The following is a 27,909-nucleotide window of genomic DNA, read 5'->3' on the forward strand; positions in this document are numbered from 1 at the left end:
GCAATAAGAAAAATGCTGCAAAAGCACACAAAACGACAACGGAAATAGGAAAAAAGAAAACAGAAATAGGCAAAAACAAGTTTCCAAAAGCACAAGGGAATTGTTTCTGGGGAGACAATAACCCGACGGACCAGTTGCAAGAAACCAAAACATGGTCGGTGTGATTTATCACAATTCATATAATACTGATGATGGATTTTTAGGCTAATAGTTAGGCTAACACACTTAACTCTGACCTTTTCTTTCCTCACAAAACCGATATAGATCCTCCACTTCTTTTAAGTGTCTCCCAGCGCAATTTTTAGCATCTTTTGTTTCCTGCAACTGGTCCGTCGGGTTATTGTCTCCCCAGAAACACTTCCCTTGTGCTTTTGGAAATCTGTTTTTTCCTATTTCTGTTTTGTTTTTTCCTCTTTCTGTTGTGTTTTGTGTGCTTTTGCAGCGTTTTTGTTATTGCTGGTGTTTTCTTAAGTTGCAGTCCGTTTGGCCTCTCAGGGCCACGGTAGCTGTGTTTGAACTACAGCATCTTAAAGACAGGCTGCTAAGAGTTTATCTTAGATACTTAGATACTGTTTATAACAAAACTCTAATTTGTGTATAAAGTGAAATGTTTGTCGTATTAACAATTTTTTTGTAGTTGACCATAATGTCCACTCCTATTTTCTCTTCCTGCTGGTGAGATGATCCACTGCAACTCCTGTCTGGCTATAAATAAATCCTCTGTCTTCCATCTGTCCAGGACTCTGATGTGTTCAAGTACCATGTGATTCTTAATGAGCTGCTCTTCCCTGACCGCTTGCCTGATGGCACACTGAAAAGCACTCTGCTTGGAAGTGAGTACCAGGTCCAGTTCCACTTGGACAAAAACAACCAGGTAACAATAACTGCACTGACACCAGCTTAACAGCCATGCAACTAGGGGTGGGTCATACAGCCTCAAAATTATACCATTATATTCAAAGAAAATATACAGTAATGATATTTCTGACAACATAGAAGAAATAATGAGTAAGATCTTCTTAATACCTGCAACTTCCAGGCAGCAGGATTTATGAGAGCTGCTGTCATTTTTAAGAGACCTCTTGATTTAAAGAAACAGCAGCATGACACTGCAGTGGTAGTAACACAATAAACCAACTGTAAGGACAAAAGTAGTCTAGGTCGTGTTTTTCCCAGAAATTCTCAGTAAAAGTATAAAATGATTAAATACTTTAGTTTAACGACAACTAAGGTAATGTAACCTTGTAACTTGCCAGGAGCTGCACAATAATGTCACGTAATAAAAACTGAAATAATTTTCTGCCTGGGTTGTTGTATTGAGCTTTTTATCCAGCTCCATATAAAGCCCCATTTTTCTACCATTACTGATGTAACCTCACCGGTAATTTCCATCCACTGTTGGCTTTTCCTGTCATGTGGAACACAATTAGTGAGTGCTAAAACTTAAACATCCAGAAGGCAAATTAGCAGATTTAAAAAAGGTAAGACGAGACATACAGCGACATAGGAAGAAAAGGCAGCAGGGAATGAGTGGCTCCGTAACCACAGGGAGAAATATGATTAGACTCTGCTGATGTTGAAATTTGTGAAAATTGGAAAATGCAATATAATATAATAGAATGGAAAATAGAACATATTCACCATAGACGGCATAAAAATGGACATTCTCGCTAATGGCCAGCAGAGGGCAAGTCCAATTGCATTGAGTTCTGTGGGAAAATGTACCTGCTGCTTTTTTGATCTGTTCAGTTAGTGTTTTCCTCATTAGTTTTTGGTCTCAGGTGTTAGTTTTAAGTCAAATTTAGTGCAGCATTATTTTCATTTTATAAATTACAATCAAATTTAGAATAAAATAGACAATATGGCGGAGTTTTCCTTCAGAATGTGCTGACCTTTTAATTGACAAGTAAAAAGTCAGTGTAATGACGGATTACACTGACTTTGAACTCCTGCTCAACAACACTATTTCCTGTCGAACCACTGTCGACTGACTCCCTAAGCTAAGATGATCGTTATTTTTGTAAAAGATTCATCGTAAAAAATTTGATGTGTTTCTTCTTCTCTTGAACTCCAGACAGTTGTGAATGACATTCCTCTTGACGGGAGCGTCACAGTGACCCAGAACGGAGTCATCATAACGCTCCCTCAGGTCCTTAAAGTCCGCCGCAACAGATGCAGCAAAATGACCTACCTGCAGGTCAACGTAAGGATAGAGAGAGGAAGGTATGGATAGATGTTTGTTTGTTTGTCACAGTTACTCCAGCCTCTCTGTCCTCCTTTCTGTCTCCAGGGAAGATGTACAGACTGTGATGGACCACCCCGATGCCTGTTCTATCACAAACCAGTAAGAAAACTGTTATAGTTGTTGGGGTGGACATAATAACTGAAACTCAAGCTTTTCCACAAGTAATTTTAATAGCTTTACAAATGACCCCAACATTAACACATTCAGACTTTACAAAAGGGGCCTGAAAGGGCTACAGCAGGGTTTTAATTGTATGACGTGTGTCGCTGTTGTTATTTTTGTCACACGCTGTCAGATGAAAACAGCTTTAAATTTGTGTTTTTCTCTTTATGCAGGTTCTTAAAGTCATTGGGGTTTTTGTTTAGTGTTTTTTAGCATTTCAGAATCCTTTATTCACCTCTGCCTGTTTATGTTGATGATTCTTGATGTTTGTGTAATTTTTATGCTGCAGATCAAAAAACAGTTTCCAGCCAACATGCAACCCAACTGTAGGTACAGGAAGCGGGTCGGATCCAGGAGGAAGTCTGTGCCGGGCTGTCTCATCAAATGTCTCCGGACCACTATGGTCTGCTCAAACGTCTTTCCATAAACATTATGGCTCTTTTCATAAGGGTCTGATGAAACCTGATAAATGCATAATAATCAGCTAGAAACACCCGTCATCACTGACATAAACACAACATTGTGTACATTTTTTTAATTCAATAAAAATAATAATAATAATAATGATAATAATGATGTCCCGGATGTGTCTGCCCTGCAGGATCACTCCTGTTGCCCCGGTTACTATGGCCACGAGTGCTTCAAATGCCCCGGAGATGTCGGCAGCTGGTGCTCCAATCACGGGGTGTGTCATGATGGTAACCATGGTAATGGCGAGTGCCAGTGCTATGAGGGTTTCCATGGAACTGCGTGTGAGGACTGTGAGCCGGGGAGATACGGAGTTAACTGCTCCTCCAGTGAGCAACATGCAGACACACGCACACACACAGACACACACACAGAGTGAAGCATTTCCTGTCTGCCATATATGTTATATTTGTCACAAGTGGGCGTTACCCGGTGACAGTGGAAAAACAGCTAAATAATTATTTGGGTGTATTGACTGTAGATGTGGAGAACAGACAAACAAAACTCGACATGTCAAAATCAATGCTGTTTAACTATGTTTGCTGGATTTTCTACAACATAATTTATGGGCTATTTATAAAATCATTCAAGCGCTAACGGGTTTCCTAGTCCCGAGCTTCTGAATATTAAAAAAACTGAGCTTCTGAGACGCAGTCTTACACAGCTAAAAAAAATCTATAATACTAACGGCCCTGTGAAAACAACAAAGGATCCATCCATCTTAGATCTCCCTCCCCCACTCCTGTGCAAACACTGAGGTGAGCTGTGAGACATCTCCAGCATGCCCTGTGTCTGCCCCGGGGTCTCCTCCAGGTTGGACCTCCACCAAAGACCTCCCCTAGTAGCCATCAAGGAGGCATCCTAGTTAAATACCTGAACCACCTCGACTGGCTCCTTTCAATGTGGAGGAGTAAACAGCTCTACCCTGAGCGCCTTCATCTTCACGCCAATCTAGACAAATGGCATCAAGGGGAGAGCTCCAAGGAAAAACCCACTGCTGACCAAAAGGAAAATAAAGGATCGTTGCCAAATGAACATCTTGATGATCCCTAGGACTCTTGGGAAAATATTCTGTGGAGTGATGAGACAAAAGTGAAACTTTTTGCAAGGTTTGAGTCCTTTTACATCTGACCTAAAACTGGGGCTAGGCAGTTAAATAAAAAAGAATGAACAGTGATTTTAAGAACCTCTAATTGACATAATCTTGGCGATGTTGTTGTTTATGCAACACTTTGGACTACAATCATGTGACTTAAAAAATATAGAAATTGGCAGTACAGCACCTATAAGCTGTTTGCCAACTGCCTTTAAACAGCAAAAATGACAGAACAACTCAGTGCTAAAAACTAGCACCACTGATAAACAATGGGCTAGTGAGGCCGCTTTCTTGATCATTAATATGCAAATTGTCATGACCATTGATTATTGATCACTGATAAACAACAGTTGATCAATGGCCATGAGTACCATTCACAGAGAGTTGGGGAATGGCTGCAATCACAGCATTGTAAGATGGTGAAAGATGTACCCTTAGGCCCCCTCCTCGATTCAGAGATGGTCTTTCCCTTTTCAAGTAAATGGCCTCCTTGACTCCGCGCTCAAACCAGCGTTCCTCCCTGTCCAAGATGTGTCACTGTAAGAGTGTCCACTGGCCTGCAGGTATAAATAGACTGCGGAGTCCTGGCCGGACGAGGTAGCTCTTCTGTGTTGTGCCATCCGTTCAGCCAGAGGCTGTTTGGTTTCTCTGATGTATATATTATGGCAATCCTCCTGGCACGTAACAGCGTACACTATCTTACTCTGTTTGTGTCAGGTGACCCGATCCTTGGGGTGGACCAATTATTGGCACAGCATGTTTTGGGGTTTAAAAGCCACAAAGACGCGGTATATAAAGAAAAAGCATCTCAACTGTTCCGATACTCCTGACACATACGGGATCACTACGGGTTTTTGCTTATGCAGCAGTTGTCCTTCTCTCCTGAATCGGTTGGAGCTTTCTTTAAGCGCCTTCCCAGCTTTGATAAATGTCCAGCTGGGATAACCACATTTACTCAGGGCCTTCTTGATGTGATGTTCTTCTGTTTCAAGGCTGCTCTGTCTGTGGAGATGGTGTTTGCTTTGTGTTACATCCCGATGACACCCAGTTTGTGCTCCAATCAATGATGAAAGCCAAACCTTAAATACTGATCCATATGCATAGGTTTACAGTTCACAATGTCTCCTGACAGACTTACTGATGGAAATCTCACAGTCTAAGAAGGCTAACCTGTCATTTTTCATATCCCCTCGAGTGAATTTGATGTGTTGGTCCACCGATTTACTGTGATCAGTGAATTGTGGTACGTCCTGAGATTTGATTTTCAAACCAGGTGTCATCCACATACCTGAACCAATGACTTGGTGGTGTTCCAGGGTAAGATAGCAAAGCCCTCTTTTCCACTTCTTCCATGTACAAATTAGCCACAATGAGTGAAACTGGGGAACCCATGGCACACCCGTGTTTCTGCCTGTAGCACTGACGTTTGTATGTGAAATATGTGGATTGAAGACATAGTTCCAAAAGCAAACACACTTGGTTGGTGCTGAGAGTGGTCCTGTTGCTGGGGTTGGGGTCATCCTGAAACCTCTTACGAACTACCTCCACTGCTTCAGTGACTGAAACACAAGTGAAAAAAAGTTTCTCCCACTGAAAACGCGATGTCCTGATGAACAGAAACAACTTTTTGCGATTTCCTTCTCTGGATGATTGAACATGCATCAAGACATTCACCAGGCAAAGCTAGTAGGTTACAGGTTTGCCACAACTGAAAATCAAATGGTATTTTTGCTTGGAAAACTCATCCATACTGCAGGAATAGCTGTAGGGGTTCGATGCTTTGATCAGGCAGCAAGGACAGAGAAGAGCAGCTTCAAGTTTGCTAATAAATCTGTTATTAGCAAAGCAAAAACATCTCATAAAGCTAACAAACCTGTGACTAACACTTCATTTACTAAATAAAGTCAAGGAGGGAGTTATGAGTTATACTGTGTGTGTTGCAGAGTGTAATTGCGCCAATGGGAAGTGTGAGGATGGTCTGACAGGAAGTGGCAGGTGTGTGTGTTATAAAGGCTGGAAAGGAGCCTCCTGCTCTCTAGGTAAGACGGCTTTACAAAGGAACAATTACATTTTAACCACGCATATTTTCTCTGACCTGTCATCACCTGAAACCTGTGTGTGTGTGTGTGTGTGTGTGTGTGTGTGTGTCTCAGAGATCAAAGATGACGCCTGTGGAGGTGTGTGTGACGAAAACGCCAAGTAAGTCAATGTGTCCTCAGCTGCTGTGTTTCATGATGGTAACAGCACAAGCTCAAAAAACAACAAATATTATATTGACTGATCATAATATTCTGTATGAACTCAGTGCTATCCAGTACAGTTAGGCTTAAATTTTAATTCTGCATACCTCATTAATAGTCAGGTTTTGATAACATGGTCCAAAAGGGGGTTAATCTCCATTATAGGCATTTTTGCAGATGCATATAGCCTTTAACCTGCCAGCTATGCACTTTAAAGTCTGTGGGATGTCCAATTAAGCTCATGTGAGAGCACCACAGGTAAATGTCCAAACAGAGAATTCCCATCGTAGTAATGGGAACATGGATGAAGCTCTTTCTGCAGGCTCCATGTGAGAAAGTTGTGGGAAATTAGTGATAGTATTATTATTATTATGATGATTGTTGTTGTTGTTGTTGTTGTTGTTGTTGTTGTTGTTGTTGTTGTTGTTGTTGTTGTTGTTGTTTAATATTATTAGCTGCCTTTTCTCTGCTTGTGCCAGGCATGATGGTAAATGAATGTTGCTGGTTGAGGTGGGTGTTTAAGACACTGGTGGTCTGCTTTTCTTTATCTTGCCTTTGCTAGGTTGTTGGTTTTAAGAATATGACGTTTGTTCTGAGTTTAACCAATCAGCATTGAACCTTGGCAGTTTTTCAGGGCTACTCACTTTTTACTCTTTACTCTACATCCCTTAAGAGGTCTTGCTGGAGAGGTCTCTGAGGTTGGAAAGTGGACAAAATCCATTTTATGACTGCAAAGCAATAGCTATGGGCAGAATAAAAGACAGACGAATCTTCCAGGTGTAAAACGTGAATCCAAATTGCAAGTGCTGGAAAACAGCATTATTTTTCATGGGCACCAGGGGATGATACCTGTGGCTGCCAAAAGACTTGCAGTACTGTAGAAATCTATTGGAAAACTGCCCTCTGATCCCTTTTCTGAAAACTCTATCCAGGCAAGTTTATGGGCTAAGTAGTGGTTTCAGATGATGTTGAATAAAACATTACATTGATTTTGTAAAATCTGGTCATTCTAAGATTTCACAGAGTCAGCCAAACCTATTTAGTATTTTTAAAGAAGTTCTAAAACCAGCTATTAGCTAGTGTGAAGAGTACAAAACCGGAGAACTATGAGCTCACTTACCACTTTAAGGAGTTAGGAGTCTGGCAGCAGCATTTTGTTTCTCTTGGAGGTGTGAAAGTGATGATTTGCCTAAGATGATAAACAGGGCAATACAGTAATCTCAGCACGATGACACAAATACATGAAAAGTTTTCTCCAGTTCAGCTAAGTTAGATCGAAGTTTGGAGTTGTTCCTTAAAAGAAAGAAATAGTAATGTGAAATACATTTTTCATGTGAGTCAAAGGATAAAATATTACACCAAGACTACGAACACAGACTTAGCAGATGAGCAAAAACAAACAAGAGTCTGACTGATTCTTTAATATATTTCTGGAGGAACGATAGTCATGCATAAGTCTTCTCACTTATCTGGGGTAAACAGTCACATAAGGTGGACAGTCTATTCAAAGTCAAAGTCAAAGCTGTTGGGGCTGTAAAGACATACAGCCCTGCTGTAAGTTTGTGTTCCTGTTTTGATTTCGTTATTACTCCGTAGTTATTTTAAGCATCAGTTCCTATTCTAGTTCTTAGCTTATGTGACCAAGTGGTCGGCGGGGTTAGATAAAAAGGAAATAAAATGACAACGCCACCTAGGGGATTTTCACCCCTAGGAAATATATTTAAGAAAAATAGATAAAAGGAATAAAAAGAGGCCGCACAGATTCAAGGATGCACTCCGAGGCAGGTTGGCTCCAATATTAAAACAGTTTATTTATAATAAAAATAAATAAAATATTAGAAACCAAAATGTAGCGTCATTGTTGACAGTGTCTTAACGTGAAAATAAAACAAACATGGAACTTGGACTTACCAGCAGCCGTGGACCCAAAAGAAAATCACACACACACGCACACACACCACAATGGAAGGCTTATGCCCCACGGGTCCACTCGTACTGGTAGTAGTCGTCCCAGCCTCAATCGCCAGCTGGTCTGGCTCCCCACAGGCTAAGACCAGCAACGGAGGCAATTTAAAATTCCCGGCACGACACTCGGGCAAAGGATTGCTTCAGCCCGATCACAGAAGCGTGGGCACACGCCACAGTTCAGAAATAAAATAGAATAAAATAAAACCAGGCGAACCAGGAAATGGTAGGCCTACTTAATAAAACCAAATAAGACAAGGTAAAACAATTCAAAACCAAACAAGACAAGACAAGACAGCAGGCTCCACTGAGGAGGAGCCCTCACAACAACGGCTAGGCAGGTGTCTTGATTCTTCACTTAAGGCTGTGTGAGTTGCCACGGAGGTGAAGGCAGCGATCACGCCCCCAGGACCGGAAGCGTTATACTCTCACTGGTGGGGGAAATCACACAAGCACCTCTCTCCGCAACGCCGGAATAAAACAACCTGCCGCGCTGTGGCTGTCATATGATCTACTCTTGCCGATCAGTCCGTCGCAGAGTGTCAGCATTTACTGCTGCTTTGCGCTGAATGCATGGGAGGAATAATCCAAAGAAGCACCGGCTTAGCTTTATACCTGGTGCCAGCCTGCAATCAATATGCAGGTGGGTTCCCAATTGACCTAGTTTTGCAGTAAGAGCGAGCGCAGGAGAGAGCGAGAGCAGTAGAGCGAGCGAGCGAGAGAGAGAAAAGAAAGGCGAGTAGCCCATCCAGCTACACTTAGTTGTCATATGCTGAATGTCATCAGCATAGAAATGATAAGAGATGTCAGAAAAATATCAAATGATGCCATCTAACAAAAAGAAAAACATAATGGACCCTGAGCTAATAAATGAGTGGAGTGAAAGGGTAAGAATTCTGCAGTTTGCATAATTAGAATCGAAACTAAAAAAAATCAAAATTAGCTAGTGAGTGTGTCGTTTCAGAGTCAGATCCACCCCTTGTTGCAATATCTGGTTTCAAAATGCCAAGATCTTATCTCAAAGCTTCAAAACAGGATTTCACAAACCTGTGGGTGACACCACAGTAGCTACATCAGTGTTTTATACGTTCTGTGGCAATAAAACAACCCCCCCTCTTGCCGTTATTTGTCAGCCATGAAAGAGAGTTTTCCAGGAAAATCCTCATGATTAAACCAGGAAATGTTCCCTCATATCTACTCAAGAACATTCTAGTGAGTCGATCAGATGCTGTTATATTTGTGTGGGTTTTCATTTGCAGCTTTTGAGTTTTAGAGCTGTGATCAGTATTGGTTGAAGTTTGCGTTCCTGTTTTGATTTCATTATTACTCCGTAGTTATTTTAAGCATCAGTTCCTATTCTAGTTCTTAGCTTAGTTGTCATTTGAGTTTTTGGTGCTTCGCCGTTTGTTATTAAGTTAGTTAGTCCACTGTTTACAAGTTTTTTCAATTACTTTTACTTTCATCTCATTCCCCTCCTGTTTCTGATCCCCAGTTAGTCCCTAAGGTATATATTCTGCTTAGTCCAGTGTTTGACTTTGACTTTGTCAGATCGTTTGCTAATGCTCCCTGCCGTGCTGCTTATGTTGCTTCTGTTTTCCTAGATCTCAGTGTTTAGTTAGATTTCTGCTTTGTGGTTTTGGTTCCCATTTTGCAGACTTTGTTTATTTCTGGACTGTGCATCAGCCAGTAAATGCTTTTATAATTTTTGTTTAACTTTGTCCTGCATTAGGGTCCCTTCTGCACCCACATCCTGACAGATGTATCACAGCGTATTTTGGAAGCAGTTCTCTGTTCTCCGTCACTAAAAATATGCGCCACGTCTGTTTGTGACGGAGGCGGTTTAAGCTGCTCAGACCAGATTAGAAAAACAGGAAGTCAGACACAGAAACATCAAGACAATTGTCAAAATAAAATACCCCATACAGATTAAACTTTCTGCTGCCAGTGTGATTTTTTTTTTGTTTTTATTTAATCTGGGTAAGATCGCCGACACACACCTGGGTGCATTCCTGAGGTTAGGATCAACAGTGAGAATCGAAGGTAGAAGGAATAAGAAAGAGTTTATTGTTTGCAGTCAGGGAGTGGAGGTGTATGGAGGTGGAGGAGGATTACAGCAGGGGAGGGTTGAGGGAAGCTGGTGGGTGGGGAACTAGTGCCGAGTGGAGATGAAGGCAGGGGGTGAGATCATGTCTGGTTTGGCTGGCAGGCACATGAGATGGGTAGCAGATTAGTTCGACAATCAGAATCAACACAAGAGTCAAATGCACAGAGTTCGTGATGGTGAAGAACTTTTATCAAGGACCGGCTGAAATAACAACCTGGTGATGAGTGATGAAGAACCAGGCTTGATATGCTGCAGAGTTGATGAGCTGATGGATAGCAGGTGTGCAGGCTGATCAGCAATCAGAGCTCCGGGGGAGTGAGGGGAGGGCCGGGCTGCCAGACACATGAGGAATACACCTGAGGCACTCTGTGACCTTGACACAAAAACAGGCAGGCCAAGCTACAGTCCACAAAAGCCCTGTCATGGAAGGAGTGAAAAGAACTGCTCATGACCCAAAGCAGCAACTCTTTTGTCAAAAATGCTGGAGGTTCTCTCATTGCTGCCAGTGGAAATGGTGAAATTACATTTATTGATGATTTCACTGCTGACTGAAGTGGCTGGATAAAGGCAGAGATTTACAGGAGCTTCCTGTTTGCCAGATGCAGCAGGGATACAGGAGGGCAAAGGATGGTCTAAATCTGTAATTTGATACAGGAAAAAACTGGAATGCTAATTATTCAGGGATTTATTTAAACCCAGCAAAAAATCCTGGCACAACTTCACCTGCTTCCAAGGTGCTGGAGTTCCTCCTTTTTTTATTTATTTAAACCCTACAGGCTTCCAATTAAAATTTAAAGTAAAAGATAATTTACCTAATCAACTGAGATATAATCAGGGGTCAAAATTTCATATTAGACACAGTGAAGGGTGTCTGTGCTTCTGAACATGACATTTTTGTTGATAATATAGGTCCATACAGTGGTTTTCTGGGGAGTTCTTTCATACAGAACCAATATATTATTTGATTCTGTCAGGAGTAGGAAGATATTTTGCTGCTATTATTTGCTGCTATTTTTTTATAATGATCATTATCATTTCATTAATAACAGTTTTGATATTGCATTCAGATGTTCAAACATACTGGTATCATAGTAGTCTTTAGTATAGGAGCAGTTAGAACCACTTTAAACTGTGGAGTTGAATCTATAATCCTAAATGCTTTTGAATGTTTTTATACTCTTACACTGAAGTCCAGGGTCAGTGGGTGAAAGACTGGGTTGCAGGCTGACAGGAAACGCCATGCTTTGCAAAAGTGAAACCGAAAGCAGAGTCTGAGTGCAAGTATTTTGAGCAGGTTATGAACAATCAGGTTATTCTTTAGTATCTTTTATGTATCTATATCTTTTGATTAAGCTTTTAGTATTCTTCTTGATTAAAACATTTATTCAGTAGATTACATATACATAGTTTCAGTTCGGTTATTACATATATGAGAGTGGCTTCTGTCTCTCTGTCTGGTGAGAGGTCAGGAGCTAGTCGGCGAGGTGAAATAGGGTGCAACTGTGGTTAGCACCCTATTTGGTTAGCACATACACACACATACAAGTTAGAGAGAATCATTTAAGTTTAATCATGTTTTGCTTGCAACTGCAAAATTGTGCCGGCATGAGTGACAGTTTGTGCAGAACGTGTGCCTGATGTTCCAGACAGATAAGCGCGGGCAGGATGGTGACAGGATGCACCTGCCGACAATGTTCTTTTTAAACTGTGTTAAAAGTCATTGTGGTTTTGATTTGATGTATGCATGTATTGTATCTGATGACGCATGAGGGGGGCGTCAAGAAATATACCCTGATGTATAAAACCATTCCTGTTTAGTTTTGGGGCAGAGATCAATGCTGTCTGCGACAGTGTTCCTCTCTCCGCACGTGTGTCCATTAAAATCATCGTTTGACTTCACCCGGCCGGATCAATGGTTGTTATTTTGGATTTCTTCCTGTATCCCTCCTTAATTTCTGAACCTTAACAATTCCTAGATGTATATGTATTGTTATAGTCAAAATGACTGCTTGAAGCTCAAAAAATGCCAATAAAATTGGGTCATAGCATTAGCATTTAATTTTCAGCACATGGTGATTAGGTGGTTGGTTTCTCCCCAAATATCATGCATATTAGCACAGATTGAAACTTTAAACAAGACAGTTTAAGGCAGCGGTCCCCAAACTTTTTTGCGGCACGGACCGGTTTATGTCTGGCAATATTTTCACGGACCGGCCTTTAAGGTGTTACGGATAAATACAACAAAATAAAACCAGTACCGGTACCAAATAAAAGATTTATCCATAACACATGGGAAAAGAACCAGGGGAACCGAGTTTACGATAAAAACGATTTAAAATAAATAACGCTAAAAACTGATAAAACCCCTGAAAACCATAAGTTTCACACCTGAGCTTCAACTCTCGCATCCTGGTACCAAACGACTCACAGACCAGTACCGGTCCATGGCCTGTGGGTTTGGGACCGCTGGTTTAAGGCACCATGTAGAAGTGCCTTAAACATGCATTCTTTCTAATGGCCAGGAGGGGGCGACCCCTCTGAATGAAGGCTCTGGGTGAAGTAAAACAGACCATAAATCTCTATGGGCGTACCGGGCCCTTGGTTTATCAGTCAAATACATCCGCCATTGGTGATATCTGATTTTAAAATAATAAGATGTCATGCTTCAGAACTGGACAAGATGAAATCAGAAAGGCTCTGCTTGAAGGACTACATGAACATACACAGATCAGGCATAAGATAATGACCACCTTCCTAGTATTTTTTTTAGCATTAAAATACACAGACACTTCATTATCGCATTGCCCTAAATGTTGAAAATGTGTTTAAAAAAATCTATAGAGATATGCTTTTATTATATGATGGATGAGTTTATAGGAACCAATATTATAGGTTGGTCCATTTTGTGAGTTTGTTTGATGGGGCTAGTCTGTGAGATTGAGTCTATAGTGTGTTCATTGTAATGAAAGGACATGTGGTCCGTTGTAACAGTGGCTCACTGAGTGTTTTTAATCCTTTTTTGACAACAGTAGGGCACCACGGCACCGACGAGTGAGATATGTGTTAGGCTAGAAATTCAGTTCTGTGCTGGTAATAGGATCAATGATGCGAAGAAAACTACAGAATATAAACAGTATTGCAGGGCGCTGTTCACAAATGTGATTTGTAATGATAGAAATTATTAGCCACAGCTCTCAGCTTCAGTAAAATGTGACACACATATTGAGCAGTTTGTTTTCTGCTGCAGCTGCATAACAGGGCCAAAGGGAACAGCTGCCGTCTGCGTGTGCACGGCTGGATATGAAGGAAACGGAACCTACTGCAAAGGCAAACACATGCACACACACAGTCATTAAACCTGTCTTTTAGTGTGATTACGCTCTCCTCATCTTTCTCTTTCTGTCTCTCAGAGCTGGATTTGTGCAGCCAGTCTAACGGAGGATGCTCAGAGTTCGCCGTTTGTACCAAAGTGGCAGCAGGAATGAGGACCTGTACCTGTAAACAGGGGTACACTGGAGACGGGGTCGTCTGCCTTGGTATGTGGTCCTAACCCCTAACCTGGACCTCTATAAATCCACCAAGACCAAGAGGTCTTTTAGATCAAAGCTCTTAGACATTATTGGAAATGCTGAAGTATCCTTCAAGTAATGATTTCAGACAGAAGAATCGATGAAGGTCCCAAACTTTTTTCCTCTGTTTTTTGGCCAATGTGTAGTCAGTTCTGGCTAGTAGTGAAGGTTTTGTCTGTATGTGTTTTTAAAAAGCAAAATCTGTGGGTAGTACACACATTTACAGTTAAAAATACACCCAGTGAAACAGAATTCAAAAACACAACAAGTATATAATAGGCAATAGATTTAACTATTTCATATAATTGCCTTTGCACACATGATGCAATACGATTACACTATTTATTTACTTCAAACAACGATGACAAAATCAACCACAAGAACAAAAAAAATCTCAGTAAATTCAAAACACGTCAATCCATGTTCTCAAACACTGACTCCAGGAAAAAGGTCAAAGACGAGAAACAGGTCAAAAAATACAGCACGGCTAAAAACTCCTGGTCCTGTAAGTTATTTTTGTGGCGTCTTTGATTCACATTTTCCTGTTATGTTTCCATGACTATCATTTTCACTTCCTCTTAAGTGTTTTTATTTCCTTTTCCTTGGATGTAGCATTAATGGTATTTTTACAGCCTGTCTTTGTCTTGTCATCTTGGATTCTCCACCTGTGTCAGCTCTCCCTCTTCTGCCGTGCTTTCAAAGCTTTGCTGTTTAGTCCGTCTAAATTGAACTTGGGTTTTCACCCTGGTTTGGATCGTTGCTGCAGATGTGAACACAGTAATCGCAAGTGCAGGGGCTCCTCTCTGTAGAGAGTCTCATCATTATCTGATACGAGACCCTCTATGGTGGTGTCGTCTTCAAACTTCACAAAGGTATTTAAACAGTGAATGGCACTACAGTCTTGTGAGAGCTGGGCTGAGTACACAGTGGATGATGTACAGTCCCTTATTCTCACCACCTGAGGCCTACTGGTGAGAAAGTCCTTGATCCAGGAGCACATTGAAGTGGATAACCCCATGTTGTGAAGCTTCAGTGGTAGTTTATCCAGGATAACTGTATTAAAGGCAGAATTGAAGTCAACGAATAGCATCCTAACACATGTGATAGGAAGTTGCAGGTGACGCCAGGCTGTGTGATGCGCTATTGAGACTGTATCCTCTGTGCATTGGTTCCCTGTGTAGGTGAACTAATGGCTCTCAATACCAGCAGGGATGATGTCCTTGAAGTGCTGCATAATTACTGAGGTCAGTGCAACAGGACAGTAATCACATCGCAGGTGGCGGCTGACTTCTCAGACACAGACGCAATAATGAAAGATTTGCGGCAGACAGGGACTATAACAACCTGATGTGAAAGGTTGAAACTGGCTGAAAAAACCCTGGAGAAACTACAGATTGGTCAGCAAATTTCACACGTCACAATCTGATCTGACATCCTGTCCAGCCTTGCAGCCTTGCTGGTGTTGGTTTTCCTCAGTGTAGAGCTCTCCTGAAGAGGCTGCTCCTCTAGCTCGGAAAGGTAGATCGTCTCTCTGCTGCCAGTCTTCTGTTTCAAAGCGTGCACAGAAATGGTTCAGGGTGTCAGAGCGACACCTTCCATACATACGGACATAGTACATTGATTACTCATGTTCAGTACACCATGTTGGGTCTGCGCCTCAGCAGGCCCGCTAGTTCAGACTTATTCCCGTGAAGAAAGCAAGACAGAACAGCGATCGATCGGTTTTCACATGCCATAGCAAGGGGAGCTGGACGGCAGCACTCTGCCCTCGATCTCAAACGACCCCGACCCCAACCCCCGCTTGCAGCCTTTTTATTCTGTGACACACAGTTTACACAAACACCCATTGTAAAAAAAACCTATGGTCACAGAAGGTTAAAACACTGCGTGTGTGTGTGTGTGTGTGTGTGTGTATGCATGGGTGTGTGTGCGTTTGTGTGACTTCCTGCTAGCAAAGGGTCATCTCCCCTCACCCCTCTATATGGCTTAGCTTTTACCATATACAAACACAGGTGAGGAGATAAAGCGCAGGAAGTAAAACATCCTCACTAAATAAGAAAACAGAAGCCTCACATAGGATGTGCCTACAGTTACACTATAGCCCCCCTCACCATTCAACAGGCTGGGGAGGGGAACAGAAACAGAAGAATGTCTGATCATACAGTTTGAACCCAAGACTTACAAATTTAAGTAACACAATGACAACATTTAACTGTTTCAACCTAACACATCACTATATGGAAAGTAACACTACTACAATATGTGAGGCAAGATACGAAATCTACAGTGGAATCTACTCTCAGTACATGTGGTATTCCAGTGTTTAACAGTGTTTACTGTGGATTCAAGCTTGACATAGGTTTAACAGTCCTGGGCTATTTACATCCCAGTGCGTTTCTTTCGGTTAAATGAGGTGGAAAAACAAACAACCACATCAATTAATTAATCACAGTGGTTATACTCAAGAAGTACTCACCAAAAAACACCTACTTCCTGTGTCACTCTTTGCCTCTCGTAAGTCTGAAATGGACATGCATGTTGCAGTAGGCTGCAGTACCAGTGGAGGAAGGTATTTTATTTAAACCCAACATGAAAATAATCACAGGAAAGTGTTTAAAGAGGCATTACTAAAACATTTGCATGTAAATGCTTACTAGCCTCGCAGCTTAATCGTTTCTGGCATTGAAGGACACTGGGGTGCACTTCCATGGTCACCAGTCACTTCCTACCTTTAGCCTCCTAGGACCTGGCGTCCACATATGTGGACATCACAATTTGGGTTGGGTTGACCACATAAAATTTGCCCAATCAGCCCAAATAGCAAAGAGAAATTAAAAATGCATACCATGAATTTCGGGTCTTAGGGGGTTAAATATATTATCTCGCTCTGCTGGTACTGCAACTGAAGCATGTTTTGGAGGGGCACTCAAAGCGTGACATCCACATGGTGGACTGGTGTGTGTATTTGTTTGTAGTGATGTATTTTGGTTTGCTTGGAGTTTTCTCTGCATAAAAAGCAAGCAAACCACAGGAAAAAGCTACAGATTTACAAATTTACAACTGATTTGGACCAGAGTAAACAAACTGTAGGTGTGAAAACACCCTCACTTTCATCAGTGTCCACTGAGCTTTTTCTGTCAGACACGTGTCTGTTTGTGCTCTCATTCCTTGAACATAGAAAGAAATGTACAGAATCCCAGGCTTTTCAATGACTCCTCAACAAATAAAAAATATACAAAGTGAAACAAAACAGGAACCTTTAGAACAAACTCAATGACTTTGAATAGATCTATATCTCCTATTTCAGACACCCCTTACTTATCATTCAGTTTATGTATTTTTTGAGTGGAAGGTTTTATATCATTTTTTTAATCCAGTGAAAAACAGTTCGTCTGTTTTTTATCACTTCCTTGCTATTTTTTGGACCTTTTGGGGGGGAAATGAGGTGTCATGTTGACATCTTTTCAAATGTCAGTCTGACTTCTTCACAAACTTTTCTGCCAAAAACAGCAAAACCTTGTGTTTTTTCACCTTCGTGCCTTCAGTGTATATGTTATTATGACGGCTTAACTTCGCAAGAGTTACGTATGTTTAATTCTGCAGCTTGAAGCGTAACTTAAAGCCATGGCCATACAGAACAATTTCAGAGCAATGAGCCTTGTTAAATATCATTTAACCCCCTGTGGAGAAATTATGTGAGTCAGTCTAAGAAAAACAAGAAAGACAGGAGATGCTGAGACTGCTTAAATACACAACAGAATGAGAATAGCAATAATTAAAAAATGATGTTTTCACTTCATCGGTCCACATTCAGGATATATTTTGCATATCTCAGAAAAAAAGCAAGGTGATGTAATAAATGTTTGTGTCCATCCTTTGGTTTCTTCGCAGAGATTGACGGCTGTCTGGTCAACAATGGAGGCTGCCACAAGAATGCGGAGTGCATCAGAGCAGGACCCAACATTGTAAGACATCACTGTGCTGCATTAAAATGTCAGACTTAACCCAGTAACACTGAGCTAACCCTGTACCCGAGGCCCTTAATAAACCTCTCTTAATTATTTCTTTGCCATTTTTTATACTTATATAGCTTTTTCTTAACAGACTGACATTGACAGAATAATAAATGCATGGCACAAAAATAATATTTTTTCCATAAATTGATAAAAAGTTACAACATTGCCACAAAATTTTATAATTCTGCATTATTTTTCCTTTGTTTTTAAATGTAATTTTTAGTGTCCTGAATTCTATTAGTTATATTTTCATGCTTTTATTGTTAATATTATTAATTCATTTAATGGCATATGAAGTTTTTAGTTCTACTAAAAAGTAGAATAATCTAGATTCATAGTGAAGTTAAAATTAATTGATAAGAAACAACATGAAAGAAGTCATCCAACAATCACTTATTTTTACAAACAAGAAATAACTGAAAAGCTAACAAGCAAAATGATAAAACAATAAGAATGATTAAAATTCATGTCACACACTGCCTCTGTTCAAGATTTTAATTTTAAGCTTTTAATAATACAAGCTGGATTACAAAGAATGAACACATGTCAGCCCGTCATATACAAACGATAGAGGAAGGACCCTGGGAACCAGCTGCCCAGATGGCCATCTGTTTCTGGCTTCTGCCTTAAACCAATATTGGCAAGGTCAATGAACCGAAACAGAAAACAAGACTGCAGGTAACTCCCGGCTCGGCTAATAGTTGATAAAGAAGACTGAAACAAGCAGAAAAACAAGTGGAGCGAATGAGAGAGTGAGACGGAGAGAGCCCATCACTGTGCTCTGCTTTCTCTGGCTTTAAACAAGTGCAGGTGATCCTCCTGCAGCCAATCAGCAGTAGAGATGAGTCAGAGTGCAGAGAACAGGTGAAACAAATGAGGATAAATAATCAAGCGGAAAGAAAGACATTTAACTACAATCACACAATATAGGTAATGAATTAAAAGACTCTAATTAAGGGGTACTATCACTTATTTTCTGTCATGTATATACAGGTGGACATGCATATTAAACCTGACCAAGTGGCAAATTCCACTAAACCACGGGTTTTGTTTTAAAGTTAATGCAGCCAGTGTGTTGGTTTTGGACTCTGGCCGTGTTGGTTCTTTTGAGCCAAAAGGGACTTTATTTGGATGTAAGGATTGATTTGATTCAGGTACAACACACAGACACAGATATTCCTAATTACTGTCAACAACAGACTAAAAAAGTACCAGAATTTAACTTACAGCAAGGCTTAATATTAGTGTGATGATTTCCTGACAGCAATTGGCCACGGTTCTTATCAGTCAAAGTAGCCACACCCATAAGAGCATTTAGTTTAGGATTTTAAAATGAGTCGCTTTTGGAGGCAGTCTCAAGTGGCCATTACAGGAACTGCATATCCTCTTAGGTCCATGTAATGTCGAGGCGATAGGATATCCTTAATATGGTACTTGGGACATAAAGAATATCCCCCTCCACCAGTCTCTGGTTAAACATTTTCTCATTTTTTCATAGTACTTTTACACATGTGTGCTGTGACACACAAGTGTATAAAAAAAACGTGAAAAACCATCAGACCTTTTCTTGCGTTGTTCCCAGAGGAGTGAAAAATAAATGACTGGCCGGGCTTGTACGGACTGAGAAACCCGTGGATGAAGAAACTGTGTTTTTGTCATGTGAGGTGCTGTGGCAGGCAGGATGATGGACCCAAACACAGGACTCAAACATAAAAAGTGAACTCAAAGCAGCAGTTTTATTGCTGGGAGAATCTTCCGTAGATATAAACTCACAAAAAAAACAACCCAAAATCCTGAACATGAAAACTAGAAACAGAGAGAGACTTACAAGACATGAGGTGGCAAAACTAGATGTGCTGCACACAGGACAAGGATTATCAAAATAAAACAGGAAACACAGGACAGGTGTGGACAACGCAGGCTTCACAAGGGGACACAGCTGACAGGGGAGACAGAGGCAACACGGAGATGAGTGACTCGAACACGGGGAAGACAAAGTAACAGAAACCTAAATTCTAGGAACTAAGAATGTAACACAAACACTACACAATGAAGAGAACCAAAACCATGAATAACCATCATCATAAAATATAAATTCACCAACAAACACAAAACCCTGGGTCACAGACCCAGTACCGTGACAGTTTTAGTGACTTACTGTTTCCTCTTTCTGCTTTGGTTTCATCTTCAGACCTCCTGCAACTGTAAGCTGGGCTTCCAAGGAACGGGGAGATACTGTTTCCCTGTGAACCCCTGCAGAAATGTATGTGTGTGCTTTATTCTGCTCTGTAGCAAAATACTGACACTTGTTTTAAATGTTTTAAATGCCTGAAGGTGATGTGGGAACAGATACTTATTTTATGTCAGCGGTAGATAATTTTTTCATGTTTTAAGGCAATAAGTCGTTAATATGGCTGCTGAGTACGAAAGAACTCAGCACACCTGGGTGCTGCAGGGTAGCTGCATGGCCTGGTTTCTTTGGTCAGTTAAATACTTGTAGTCATTATACAGCAGCAGGGATTTATATTACATTTGCAGTCTCTAATTATGAGGGTAGAATATACATAGCTCTGCACTCGGATCACACAGTTGGGTATCTTCATGAATTATTGAAATCTCCTGAAAGGAGACATTAAGCTCTTCCTCTCAGATTCCAAGTTATTAGAGTCAGACTTGAGTGGTCGTCATCAGGAACCTTAATCGACATAATTTAACAGATTTTTCTAGGAAATTTCCAAACATTTCAGATGCCGCCTAAATAATTATAATGAATTCTGTGGCTACAGAAGCATTATTACAGCAGTGCTGTCCATGTGTCTTAGCAGGGATAATATGTGCACAGACACATTCCTATGCAAGCTATTTAATTAACTCCAAATACCTGTTTAAATTTATGTGTTTATATTTTGCAGAGAAGAGAGAGTAATTAAAAAAAGGTCGATTTTTAATTTTGCTCCTCTGCACTGATTTAATTATCTGTAGAGATTAGTTTGAGCACAGAGTTTCAGTATGTCCTGAAAGACAATGCTTAAAAAAACAACTAAAGCAACACATTTTAATGGGAGTGTGGCGTCAAGTTCATTAAACTTCTGGGATATTGATCTGGTCAGTTAAGTGGCACATGAGTTTCGGCTGCTTTGGGGTTAATTTAATTAACAACAGGTCCACTAGAGGGGCAATAAGGTCTTAATAATGAGACAACCCCCAGACCCTGGTGGACAACAGTCCCCGGTCTCATGTGGTGAGAGTAAATGAAATTTCGGCAAACAGAACTAGTTTGATAATTTTCATTTCCATCAAATGATTTTGAATCCTGTCAACTGTTCATCACCTACAGCACGATCTGTTTTACGGAAGGGTTTCCAGGAGAAAGCCTCTTCTCTCTAAAATGAACATGGCAGCACAGCTTATGTTTGTAAAGCTGCATGTGAACAACCAAACGTTAGTCAGATCAGTCGACTGTGAGCTGCTCCATATACCAAAGTATTCTAGAGTCAAATGTAAAGCTATCTGTCCATCAGCTGAAGCTTGGCTGAAACTGGGTCATGCAGAAAGACAATGGTCCCAAGCACAGCAGCAAAACTACAACAGAATGACTGAAAAAACAAAGACTCAAAGTGCTGCAGTGATCCAGTCAAAGTCCTGACCTCCTGATGCTGTGGCCTGATGCTCCGGCCATGTTTAATCCTAACAAAACTAGAAATTAAAACCCTTGTTTTGTGGCATTCCTGCTAAAAGACTCACGCTGTGTTTGTGTGCAGAATAACGGTGAATGTAGCAGGAACGCTCGATGTGAGTACTTGGGCATGGGTCAGAGGAACTGCACCTGCATCAGAGGCTATATAGGTGATGGCATCAATTGCCGGGGAAGCACCAACTCTGTAAGTCACATGACCTTCGACTTCCTGCTTTCCTTTGAGCGCCCGCTCCTCCCCACTCCTCTCCCCCTAACCATCGCACTGTTTTCTGCTTTACAGGAAGTGTCCAGTCAGAAAGAGAACGCCTTCTTTCGTCAAATGATGATGGTGAGCCTCTGCCAGACACCGAAAATAAAGCTTCACCATTTATAAAGTGAAGTTTGACTTTCAAAGACTGCACACGATTAAATTCAGGCAATTAAGATAGAAAAAGTCCAGATAAAATTAGATGCCTTTTATTTTACCTCGAAGAAAGAATTTGCATATATTTTATTGATTTTACAGACTGCCTCCTCTATTAATGAAGTAATGAGTGTCTAAGCTGATTCCCTTAATTAATGCTAAATCTTTGTGGTCAGAAACAAAAACTGATAACAGTTTTTGTGATCTAGAAATTAATCACAGAGCCCCAAAGCGAAGGATGTCTCAATTTCTAAAATGCATCTGGAGGCCAGAGAGGAGAGGGGGCTGCAGGAGGAGCTGTAATCAAGACTGCACAGGTGTTTTTACCTTCAGTCTGTGATACAGTTCAGATGTCATATCAAATTGACAACCAAGGCAAGGATGTCTCATTTCGATAAACACCTGATGCCTTGACTCCTCACTTCCCCCACTTGCATGTGTGGTGGGAGGGCTAAGATGCGAGGAGAGGAATCGAGGAGGAGGAATTTAGGAAATGAGAAAATGGACATTGGGGGCAAAAATAGGAATGAAAATAAAACCAGGAACCAAAACTCAGTATCACTGTGAGACCATAACTTATTATTCATCCTTGATTTTATACACGTATTTTATAAATTTGTTACACTGAGCTGCTTTTGTAAGTCACTGTGTGGGAAAATAGCTGGAAAAAAATTAAAGTTCAAAACAAATAAACTCCTGGACTTGCATTGGGATGAGTACTTTGAGCCATCTGATTCTCATCCATCGTCAATGATTTTGTGCTTCTTAGATGTCAGGCATTTCAGGTCTTTATGGTGATGGACCATACACTGTCTTTGTCCCGGTAGAGGAAAACAACAGCATCTCCATTGTGAGTGCAGCAGCTGCTGCTTTTTATTGTTTCGTGTGACATTAACATCTCCAGTCTCACCTTAAATGCCACCCTACCCTAGCTGTATCACTTTAGCATGTGGCATTGATTGTTTTTGCTTTACAGTACTGACTTGCGTGTGTGTGTGTCTAGGTTAATGTTTGGAAGCAGAACGGTCGTATTGAGGATCTGGTTCGTTCCCACATCGTTTCCTGTGAGATTCTGACCTCGAATGACCTCAAAACCACTGAGCGTGCTGTCTCAGTATCAGGACACACATTGCACTTCAGCCTGAAAGGGGTAACGCACATACACAGATTATTAACTCCTCAGTAGAACAGAAGTAAATGTAGCGTCACAGATATGGGTTTAAATGTGTAAAACAAACATTAAGAAGTATTTAATTTTTCTCAAGTCACACTTGACTTTTTCTCACTCCAACCACTTTATGCCTTATTAATCCCTGGAGCAGAGCAGCTGTACTCAGCTTTATATAGGACCAGTCAAAGCATCATTTGAAAATGTAAAATTATTGAGCAAAATCCATCCATCCATCCATCCATCCATCCATCCATCCATCCATCCATCCATCCATCCATCCATCCATCCATCCATCCATCCCTTTTCTGCCACTTATTTGGGCTCGGGTTGCGAATGCAGTGAGTCCTGAGTCTGCCCCGTGGCCTCCTTCTAGTAGACCATGCTCAAAAGACTGGGGCTAGAAAGTGTTCAGGAGGCATCATCACATGTGTTTACGTGCAGTTTATATTGTCATGCTCTCTTTCCTCTCGTCTGTCATTTTTCCTTCAGTGCACGATGGTATACAGTGGTTGGGGATAATGTGGGATATTTTTAGTGCACTATATAAAGTAATACTCACTAAACACAAGTAGCATAACAAACCGGCAAACTGACTTTGTAGTCAAGTAGTGAGTGATTTTCCACACAGACTCTGCGACCCTGACCTACTTGCTGCTCTGACTCCTCCCCTCCTGCACCACCTAAATAAGTTCTTTGACACTTTGTCTCATTTCATAATTCATTTAGTTTATGTCAAAGATCTTATCTGAGCTCATTAGTCTGCAGACATTTACGTCTTTACAAACACTGAAATCTCATTTAAATATCTGTTACTACCCTTCAGGCAGCTGTGTGGTGGTCTCCAGTGAAACGTTAAATGTACTTCACTGTTTAAATAAATCTTTATAAACCTTTGTAAACACTAGACACCAACCAGTGTCTGCACAGTCAGACATCATCACCTGTCATAGTTTTTAAATCATGCCAGAGATGATGTGAATATTTCTGAGTGAGGATGAATGAATAACAGCTGTCACTGAAAATGAACTAAATCTCATCTTTGAATCCAGGCAGCAGAAAGTCTGATGCCAGTTTTTTGCTGTAATATTTACAAACTTTTAAAAAGTAATAAATAAATGAATAAATATTAGAGAGAAAACCCTCTAAATAAAATGTACTCAAGTGAAATTACTCTCTTTCATCCACTCATATTTTTGTAAACATTAATGAAATAGCCCACACTGGCAAACATTCATATTTCCTGGTCCACTGGATGAAATTTGAGGCTCTGCTCCTTATTTACTGGTTGAGCGCCACTTATGATGGCTTTTTTCATGACCCATGCACGAGCTTCACTCAGGGTAAGTTGATTAAAACTGCTATGGGAACAAAAACTCAGATTTCCCTACCACAGAGATCAGTGTTAGGCTCAGTTTGTAAACCTGGGATTGTTTAAATAGTCGGATTTTCTTAGAAAGATTCCTCGCTGAGTGAAGAAACCTGGAAATATTAGTGTAGTGCCCCTAATAAGAGTATCTGGTCAGATTAAAAAAATATTAAGGAGAGTTGCTTCAGTGCTTCCTTTATTACCTCCTTCATCTTCTTGATGTTTTCCATAAAAGTCCAAGAAACGTGATTAGGGAAAAACAAGGGAGGGAATTTTTTGACTGGGGCCCTGGTTTCTGGAATAGACCCGCTGATCCTGGGTTACACCATTCACGGTTAGCATCCTTAAAAACCCTTAATTTTAAATGTTAAAGTTATAAAATATTGAGGTGATTCTAAAGCTCCCAAGAAATCAGCCCATGTGATTTTACTTTAATGAGTTATCCTTCATTTTTTTTATGATTTTTCTTGAATTTAACTGGGAAGTACCTTCGGGAAGTCATCAGGAAATAAACAGTCTCTCTCCCCCTGCAGGATTCGATCTTCATCAACAACAGGTCGAGGATCGTGAAGAGCGATTACAGCACATTTAATGGAATCATTCACCACATCGACTTGATGCTGACACCTTACACTCTGGAGGAGAAACCCCCGATTAATCCCAAAATGGTGCATTGAGTTTGGTTACGGTTAATTAATGATTAATCTTAACTGGAAGCAGATAGCGATATCTCTCTTTCTGTCTTTGTGTTAGATGAACTTAACCACAGCAGCTTCAGTTTACGGCTACAGCGGCTTCTACCAACTCATAAAGGTAAGGGAAACAAAACCCTGCATCTACTGATTTGAGGAGGACTTCTTCAATTTCTGCAACCCTCTTTCAGTAACTCCCATCTGCTTGTCTACACATCCTCTTCAGAAAACTCCTGCTGGCCATTAGGTCGTAATTTGAGCCAAATCTGAGCATTTTATTAGTTCAGAACATTTCATGTGGTTAGCTCCTTCACTTCAGAAGTCATCAGGGATCAATGTTAAAAAAAAAATTAGGCAAATTGAGCCACCTCTGTGTACTTCAGCGGGCTGTAACTAAGAAAATATTAATAGTATGAAAGCATCAGTAAGGTAAAGTTGGTTATTTGAGGCTGGTGTGACTCTGGGCAATTTTTCTTGGATTGACCTCATTATTATTAACAGCTCGTTCCTCTGCACTCTGAGCCTCTCTCCAAAGCACTAACGAGAAAACACTGCAGCACTACACACTAGGATGATAAATGCAAGACTCCACACACAGCTCTTGTTTGGAAAGATGGGCGATGTGATATCCTTAACTGACAGTAAACATAGACTTACCACAATTTTAAAATACTCTGTTTAAAGTGCTGTATTCAAGGTTTTACTTCAGTAGCACTACAGTAGCTTTGTCAGGCAGAAGGTTAATTGTCATGCATGCACCATGTCAGCATGGTGGCATTATCCTGCGATTATTTCTCTGCGGGCCCTGGTTTGGTATATTCACCTGCAGTGACACATCAGAAGTTGTACTTTAACCTTCAAGTGGTTAAAACTTATATTTTTGATTGTAAAAATATCTCCTACCACAATTTCGTGAAAATTTGTGTGGGTATCCTTGATTATTGTGTTGGCTGTGGTTCAGGAGGTAGAGTCTACTAATTGAAAGGTTGGTGGTTTGATCCTCGGCTTTTCTTGCTGAAGTGTCCTTGATCACGATACTGAACCCCAAGTTACCCGGATGTTTTCAAAGTGCTTAAAATTGTTTAGGCTCAACGGGAGTAGAAAGGCGAACCTGTATCTATTCCTATAATGTAAACTGTAATGGAGTCATAAACTCAGTTGTTTTAGGCTAAAATAGCTTCATTGCTTGAGGATTAATTATCATTTAACAACAAAAATCCAACATTAAAATGTAACATATAGCTCAGATGTGGAGGTAAGCTTGGTGCATTTAGTTTCCAGACAGGGGACATGTGCACTGCTAAACAAAAAAACCCATCAAGGAAACACTCGATCAGCACAGTTTAACAAAAAGTAATTTAAAACTTCAGGGGATGTCGATCTGTCCAGTTCGGAAATCTAAACCATTGTGAATCCATTTCACCTGCTTCTTACTTTGACGAAATGAAAATGACAACAGGTGCACAAAAGCAAAACTGGAGAAAAAAATCAGTCAGGTGGGATAAGGAGAGAGCAATGGTCTGTGGCCACCACCTGCTAAGCCATTCTCTTTTTGGAGGTTGTGTTGTTGTTGCTGTGCACCTGTTGTCTGCTTCATTTGCACCAAAGCAGCTCAAATGGATTCACAGTGGTTTATGCCTGCTGACTGCACACTCTGATATCCCTGAAGTTTAACTGACTTTGTGTTAAACTGTGATGATCGAGTGTTCCCTTCTTTTTTGAGCCATGTAAGGCCAGTGTCAGCAAGTCCGGCCAGGTCCATTTGATTCCACGTGATGTACAGTGGGGAAAATAATTATATGATCTCCTGCTGAATTTGTATGTTTGCTCACTTACAAAGAAATGAACAGACTCTCATTTTTATGACAGTAAAATAAATATTTGATATTTGATCCTCTACAACCCAGTCAGAACTCTGGCTGCCACAGATGGGCTGTGTAGTTGGTCACCAGGTTAGCACACATCTCAGGAGGGATTTTTTCCCACTCTTCTTTACAGAAACTCTATCCATCCTTTTGGTTGCTGGTTGGCAACTTGAAGCTTCAGCCCCCTCCACAGATTAGCCACTCTTTTGTTGCCTTGGCAGTATATTTTAGGTCATTGTCATGCTGGAAGACTTATCCATGACCAATCTTAAGCTTGGTGTTCTTTGGTTGATACTCAGCATTTCTCTTTCTCCAGACGCAGCAGGTGGAGTTGATTCCAAAAAGCTCGATTTTGGTTTAATCTGACATCACTTTCTCTCAAGCCTTCTCTGAGTCATTTAGATGTTCAGGAACAAACTTCATACGGGTCTGTACGTGTGCCTTCTTGAGCATAGGAACTCTGCAGGTGCTGAAAGATTTCAATAAATGATGGCGTGGTGTGTTACCAGTGTTGTTCTTGGTGACTCTGGTACCAACTGCCTTCAGATAATTAAAAAGCTCCCTGTCCCTGATGTCCTTTGACAGCTCCTTGGTCTTTTCCAGTGGTGGACAGGTTGGCTTGGAAGACATTGATTCTGTGGACAATCGTGCTTTCTCCAATTAAATTTTATTTATAAAGCGCTTAATCAATAGTTTCTTCAAGGTGCTTCATATTGCAAGAGATAGACCCTACGATAATACAGAGAAAACCCCAGCATCGAAAAGCCAGTGTTATTAATAAATGATCAGACAAAAGAGGGTTTTCAGGGAATAAATGTTCAGTTTCTATGGCATATGTCAGAACAAGATC

At 40.7% G+C, this 27,909-nt stretch overlaps 1 protein-coding gene across 1 annotated transcript in view; it reads left to right on the top strand.

The window, feature by feature from the left end:
• The window catches only part of stab1 (stabilin 1), a 153,442-nt gene that overhangs the window by 50,293 nt on the left and 75,240 nt on the right, over window positions 1–27,909 (top strand). The window contains exons 34-50 of the mRNA XM_005469696.3: window positions 740–874; window positions 2,075–2,203; window positions 2,291–2,344; window positions 2,697–2,810; window positions 3,009–3,204; window positions 5,915–6,010; window positions 6,125–6,170; window positions 13,528–13,607; window positions 13,691–13,816; window positions 17,741–17,814; window positions 20,057–20,128; window positions 21,627–21,746; window positions 21,843–21,890; window positions 22,735–22,815; window positions 22,969–23,115; window positions 25,036–25,170; window positions 25,256–25,315. Coding sequence (XP_005469753.1) covers window positions 740–874; window positions 2,075–2,203; window positions 2,291–2,344; window positions 2,697–2,810; window positions 3,009–3,204; window positions 5,915–6,010; window positions 6,125–6,170; window positions 13,528–13,607; window positions 13,691–13,816; window positions 17,741–17,814; window positions 20,057–20,128; window positions 21,627–21,746; window positions 21,843–21,890; window positions 22,735–22,815; window positions 22,969–23,115; window positions 25,036–25,170; window positions 25,256–25,315 — 1,713 coding nt within the window. The remainder of the gene's footprint in view (window positions 1–739; window positions 875–2,074; window positions 2,204–2,290; window positions 2,345–2,696; window positions 2,811–3,008; window positions 3,205–5,914; window positions 6,011–6,124; window positions 6,171–13,527; window positions 13,608–13,690; window positions 13,817–17,740; window positions 17,815–20,056; window positions 20,129–21,626; window positions 21,747–21,842; window positions 21,891–22,734; window positions 22,816–22,968; window positions 23,116–25,035; window positions 25,171–25,255; window positions 25,316–27,909) is intronic.

The sequence above is a fragment of the Oreochromis niloticus genome, linkage group LG5 (genome assembly GCF_001858045.2).
Source record: "Oreochromis niloticus isolate F11D_XX linkage group LG5, O_niloticus_UMD_NMBU, whole genome shotgun sequence".
In the NCBI taxonomy this organism is placed as follows: domain Eukaryota; kingdom Metazoa; phylum Chordata; class Actinopteri; order Cichliformes; family Cichlidae; genus Oreochromis; species Oreochromis niloticus.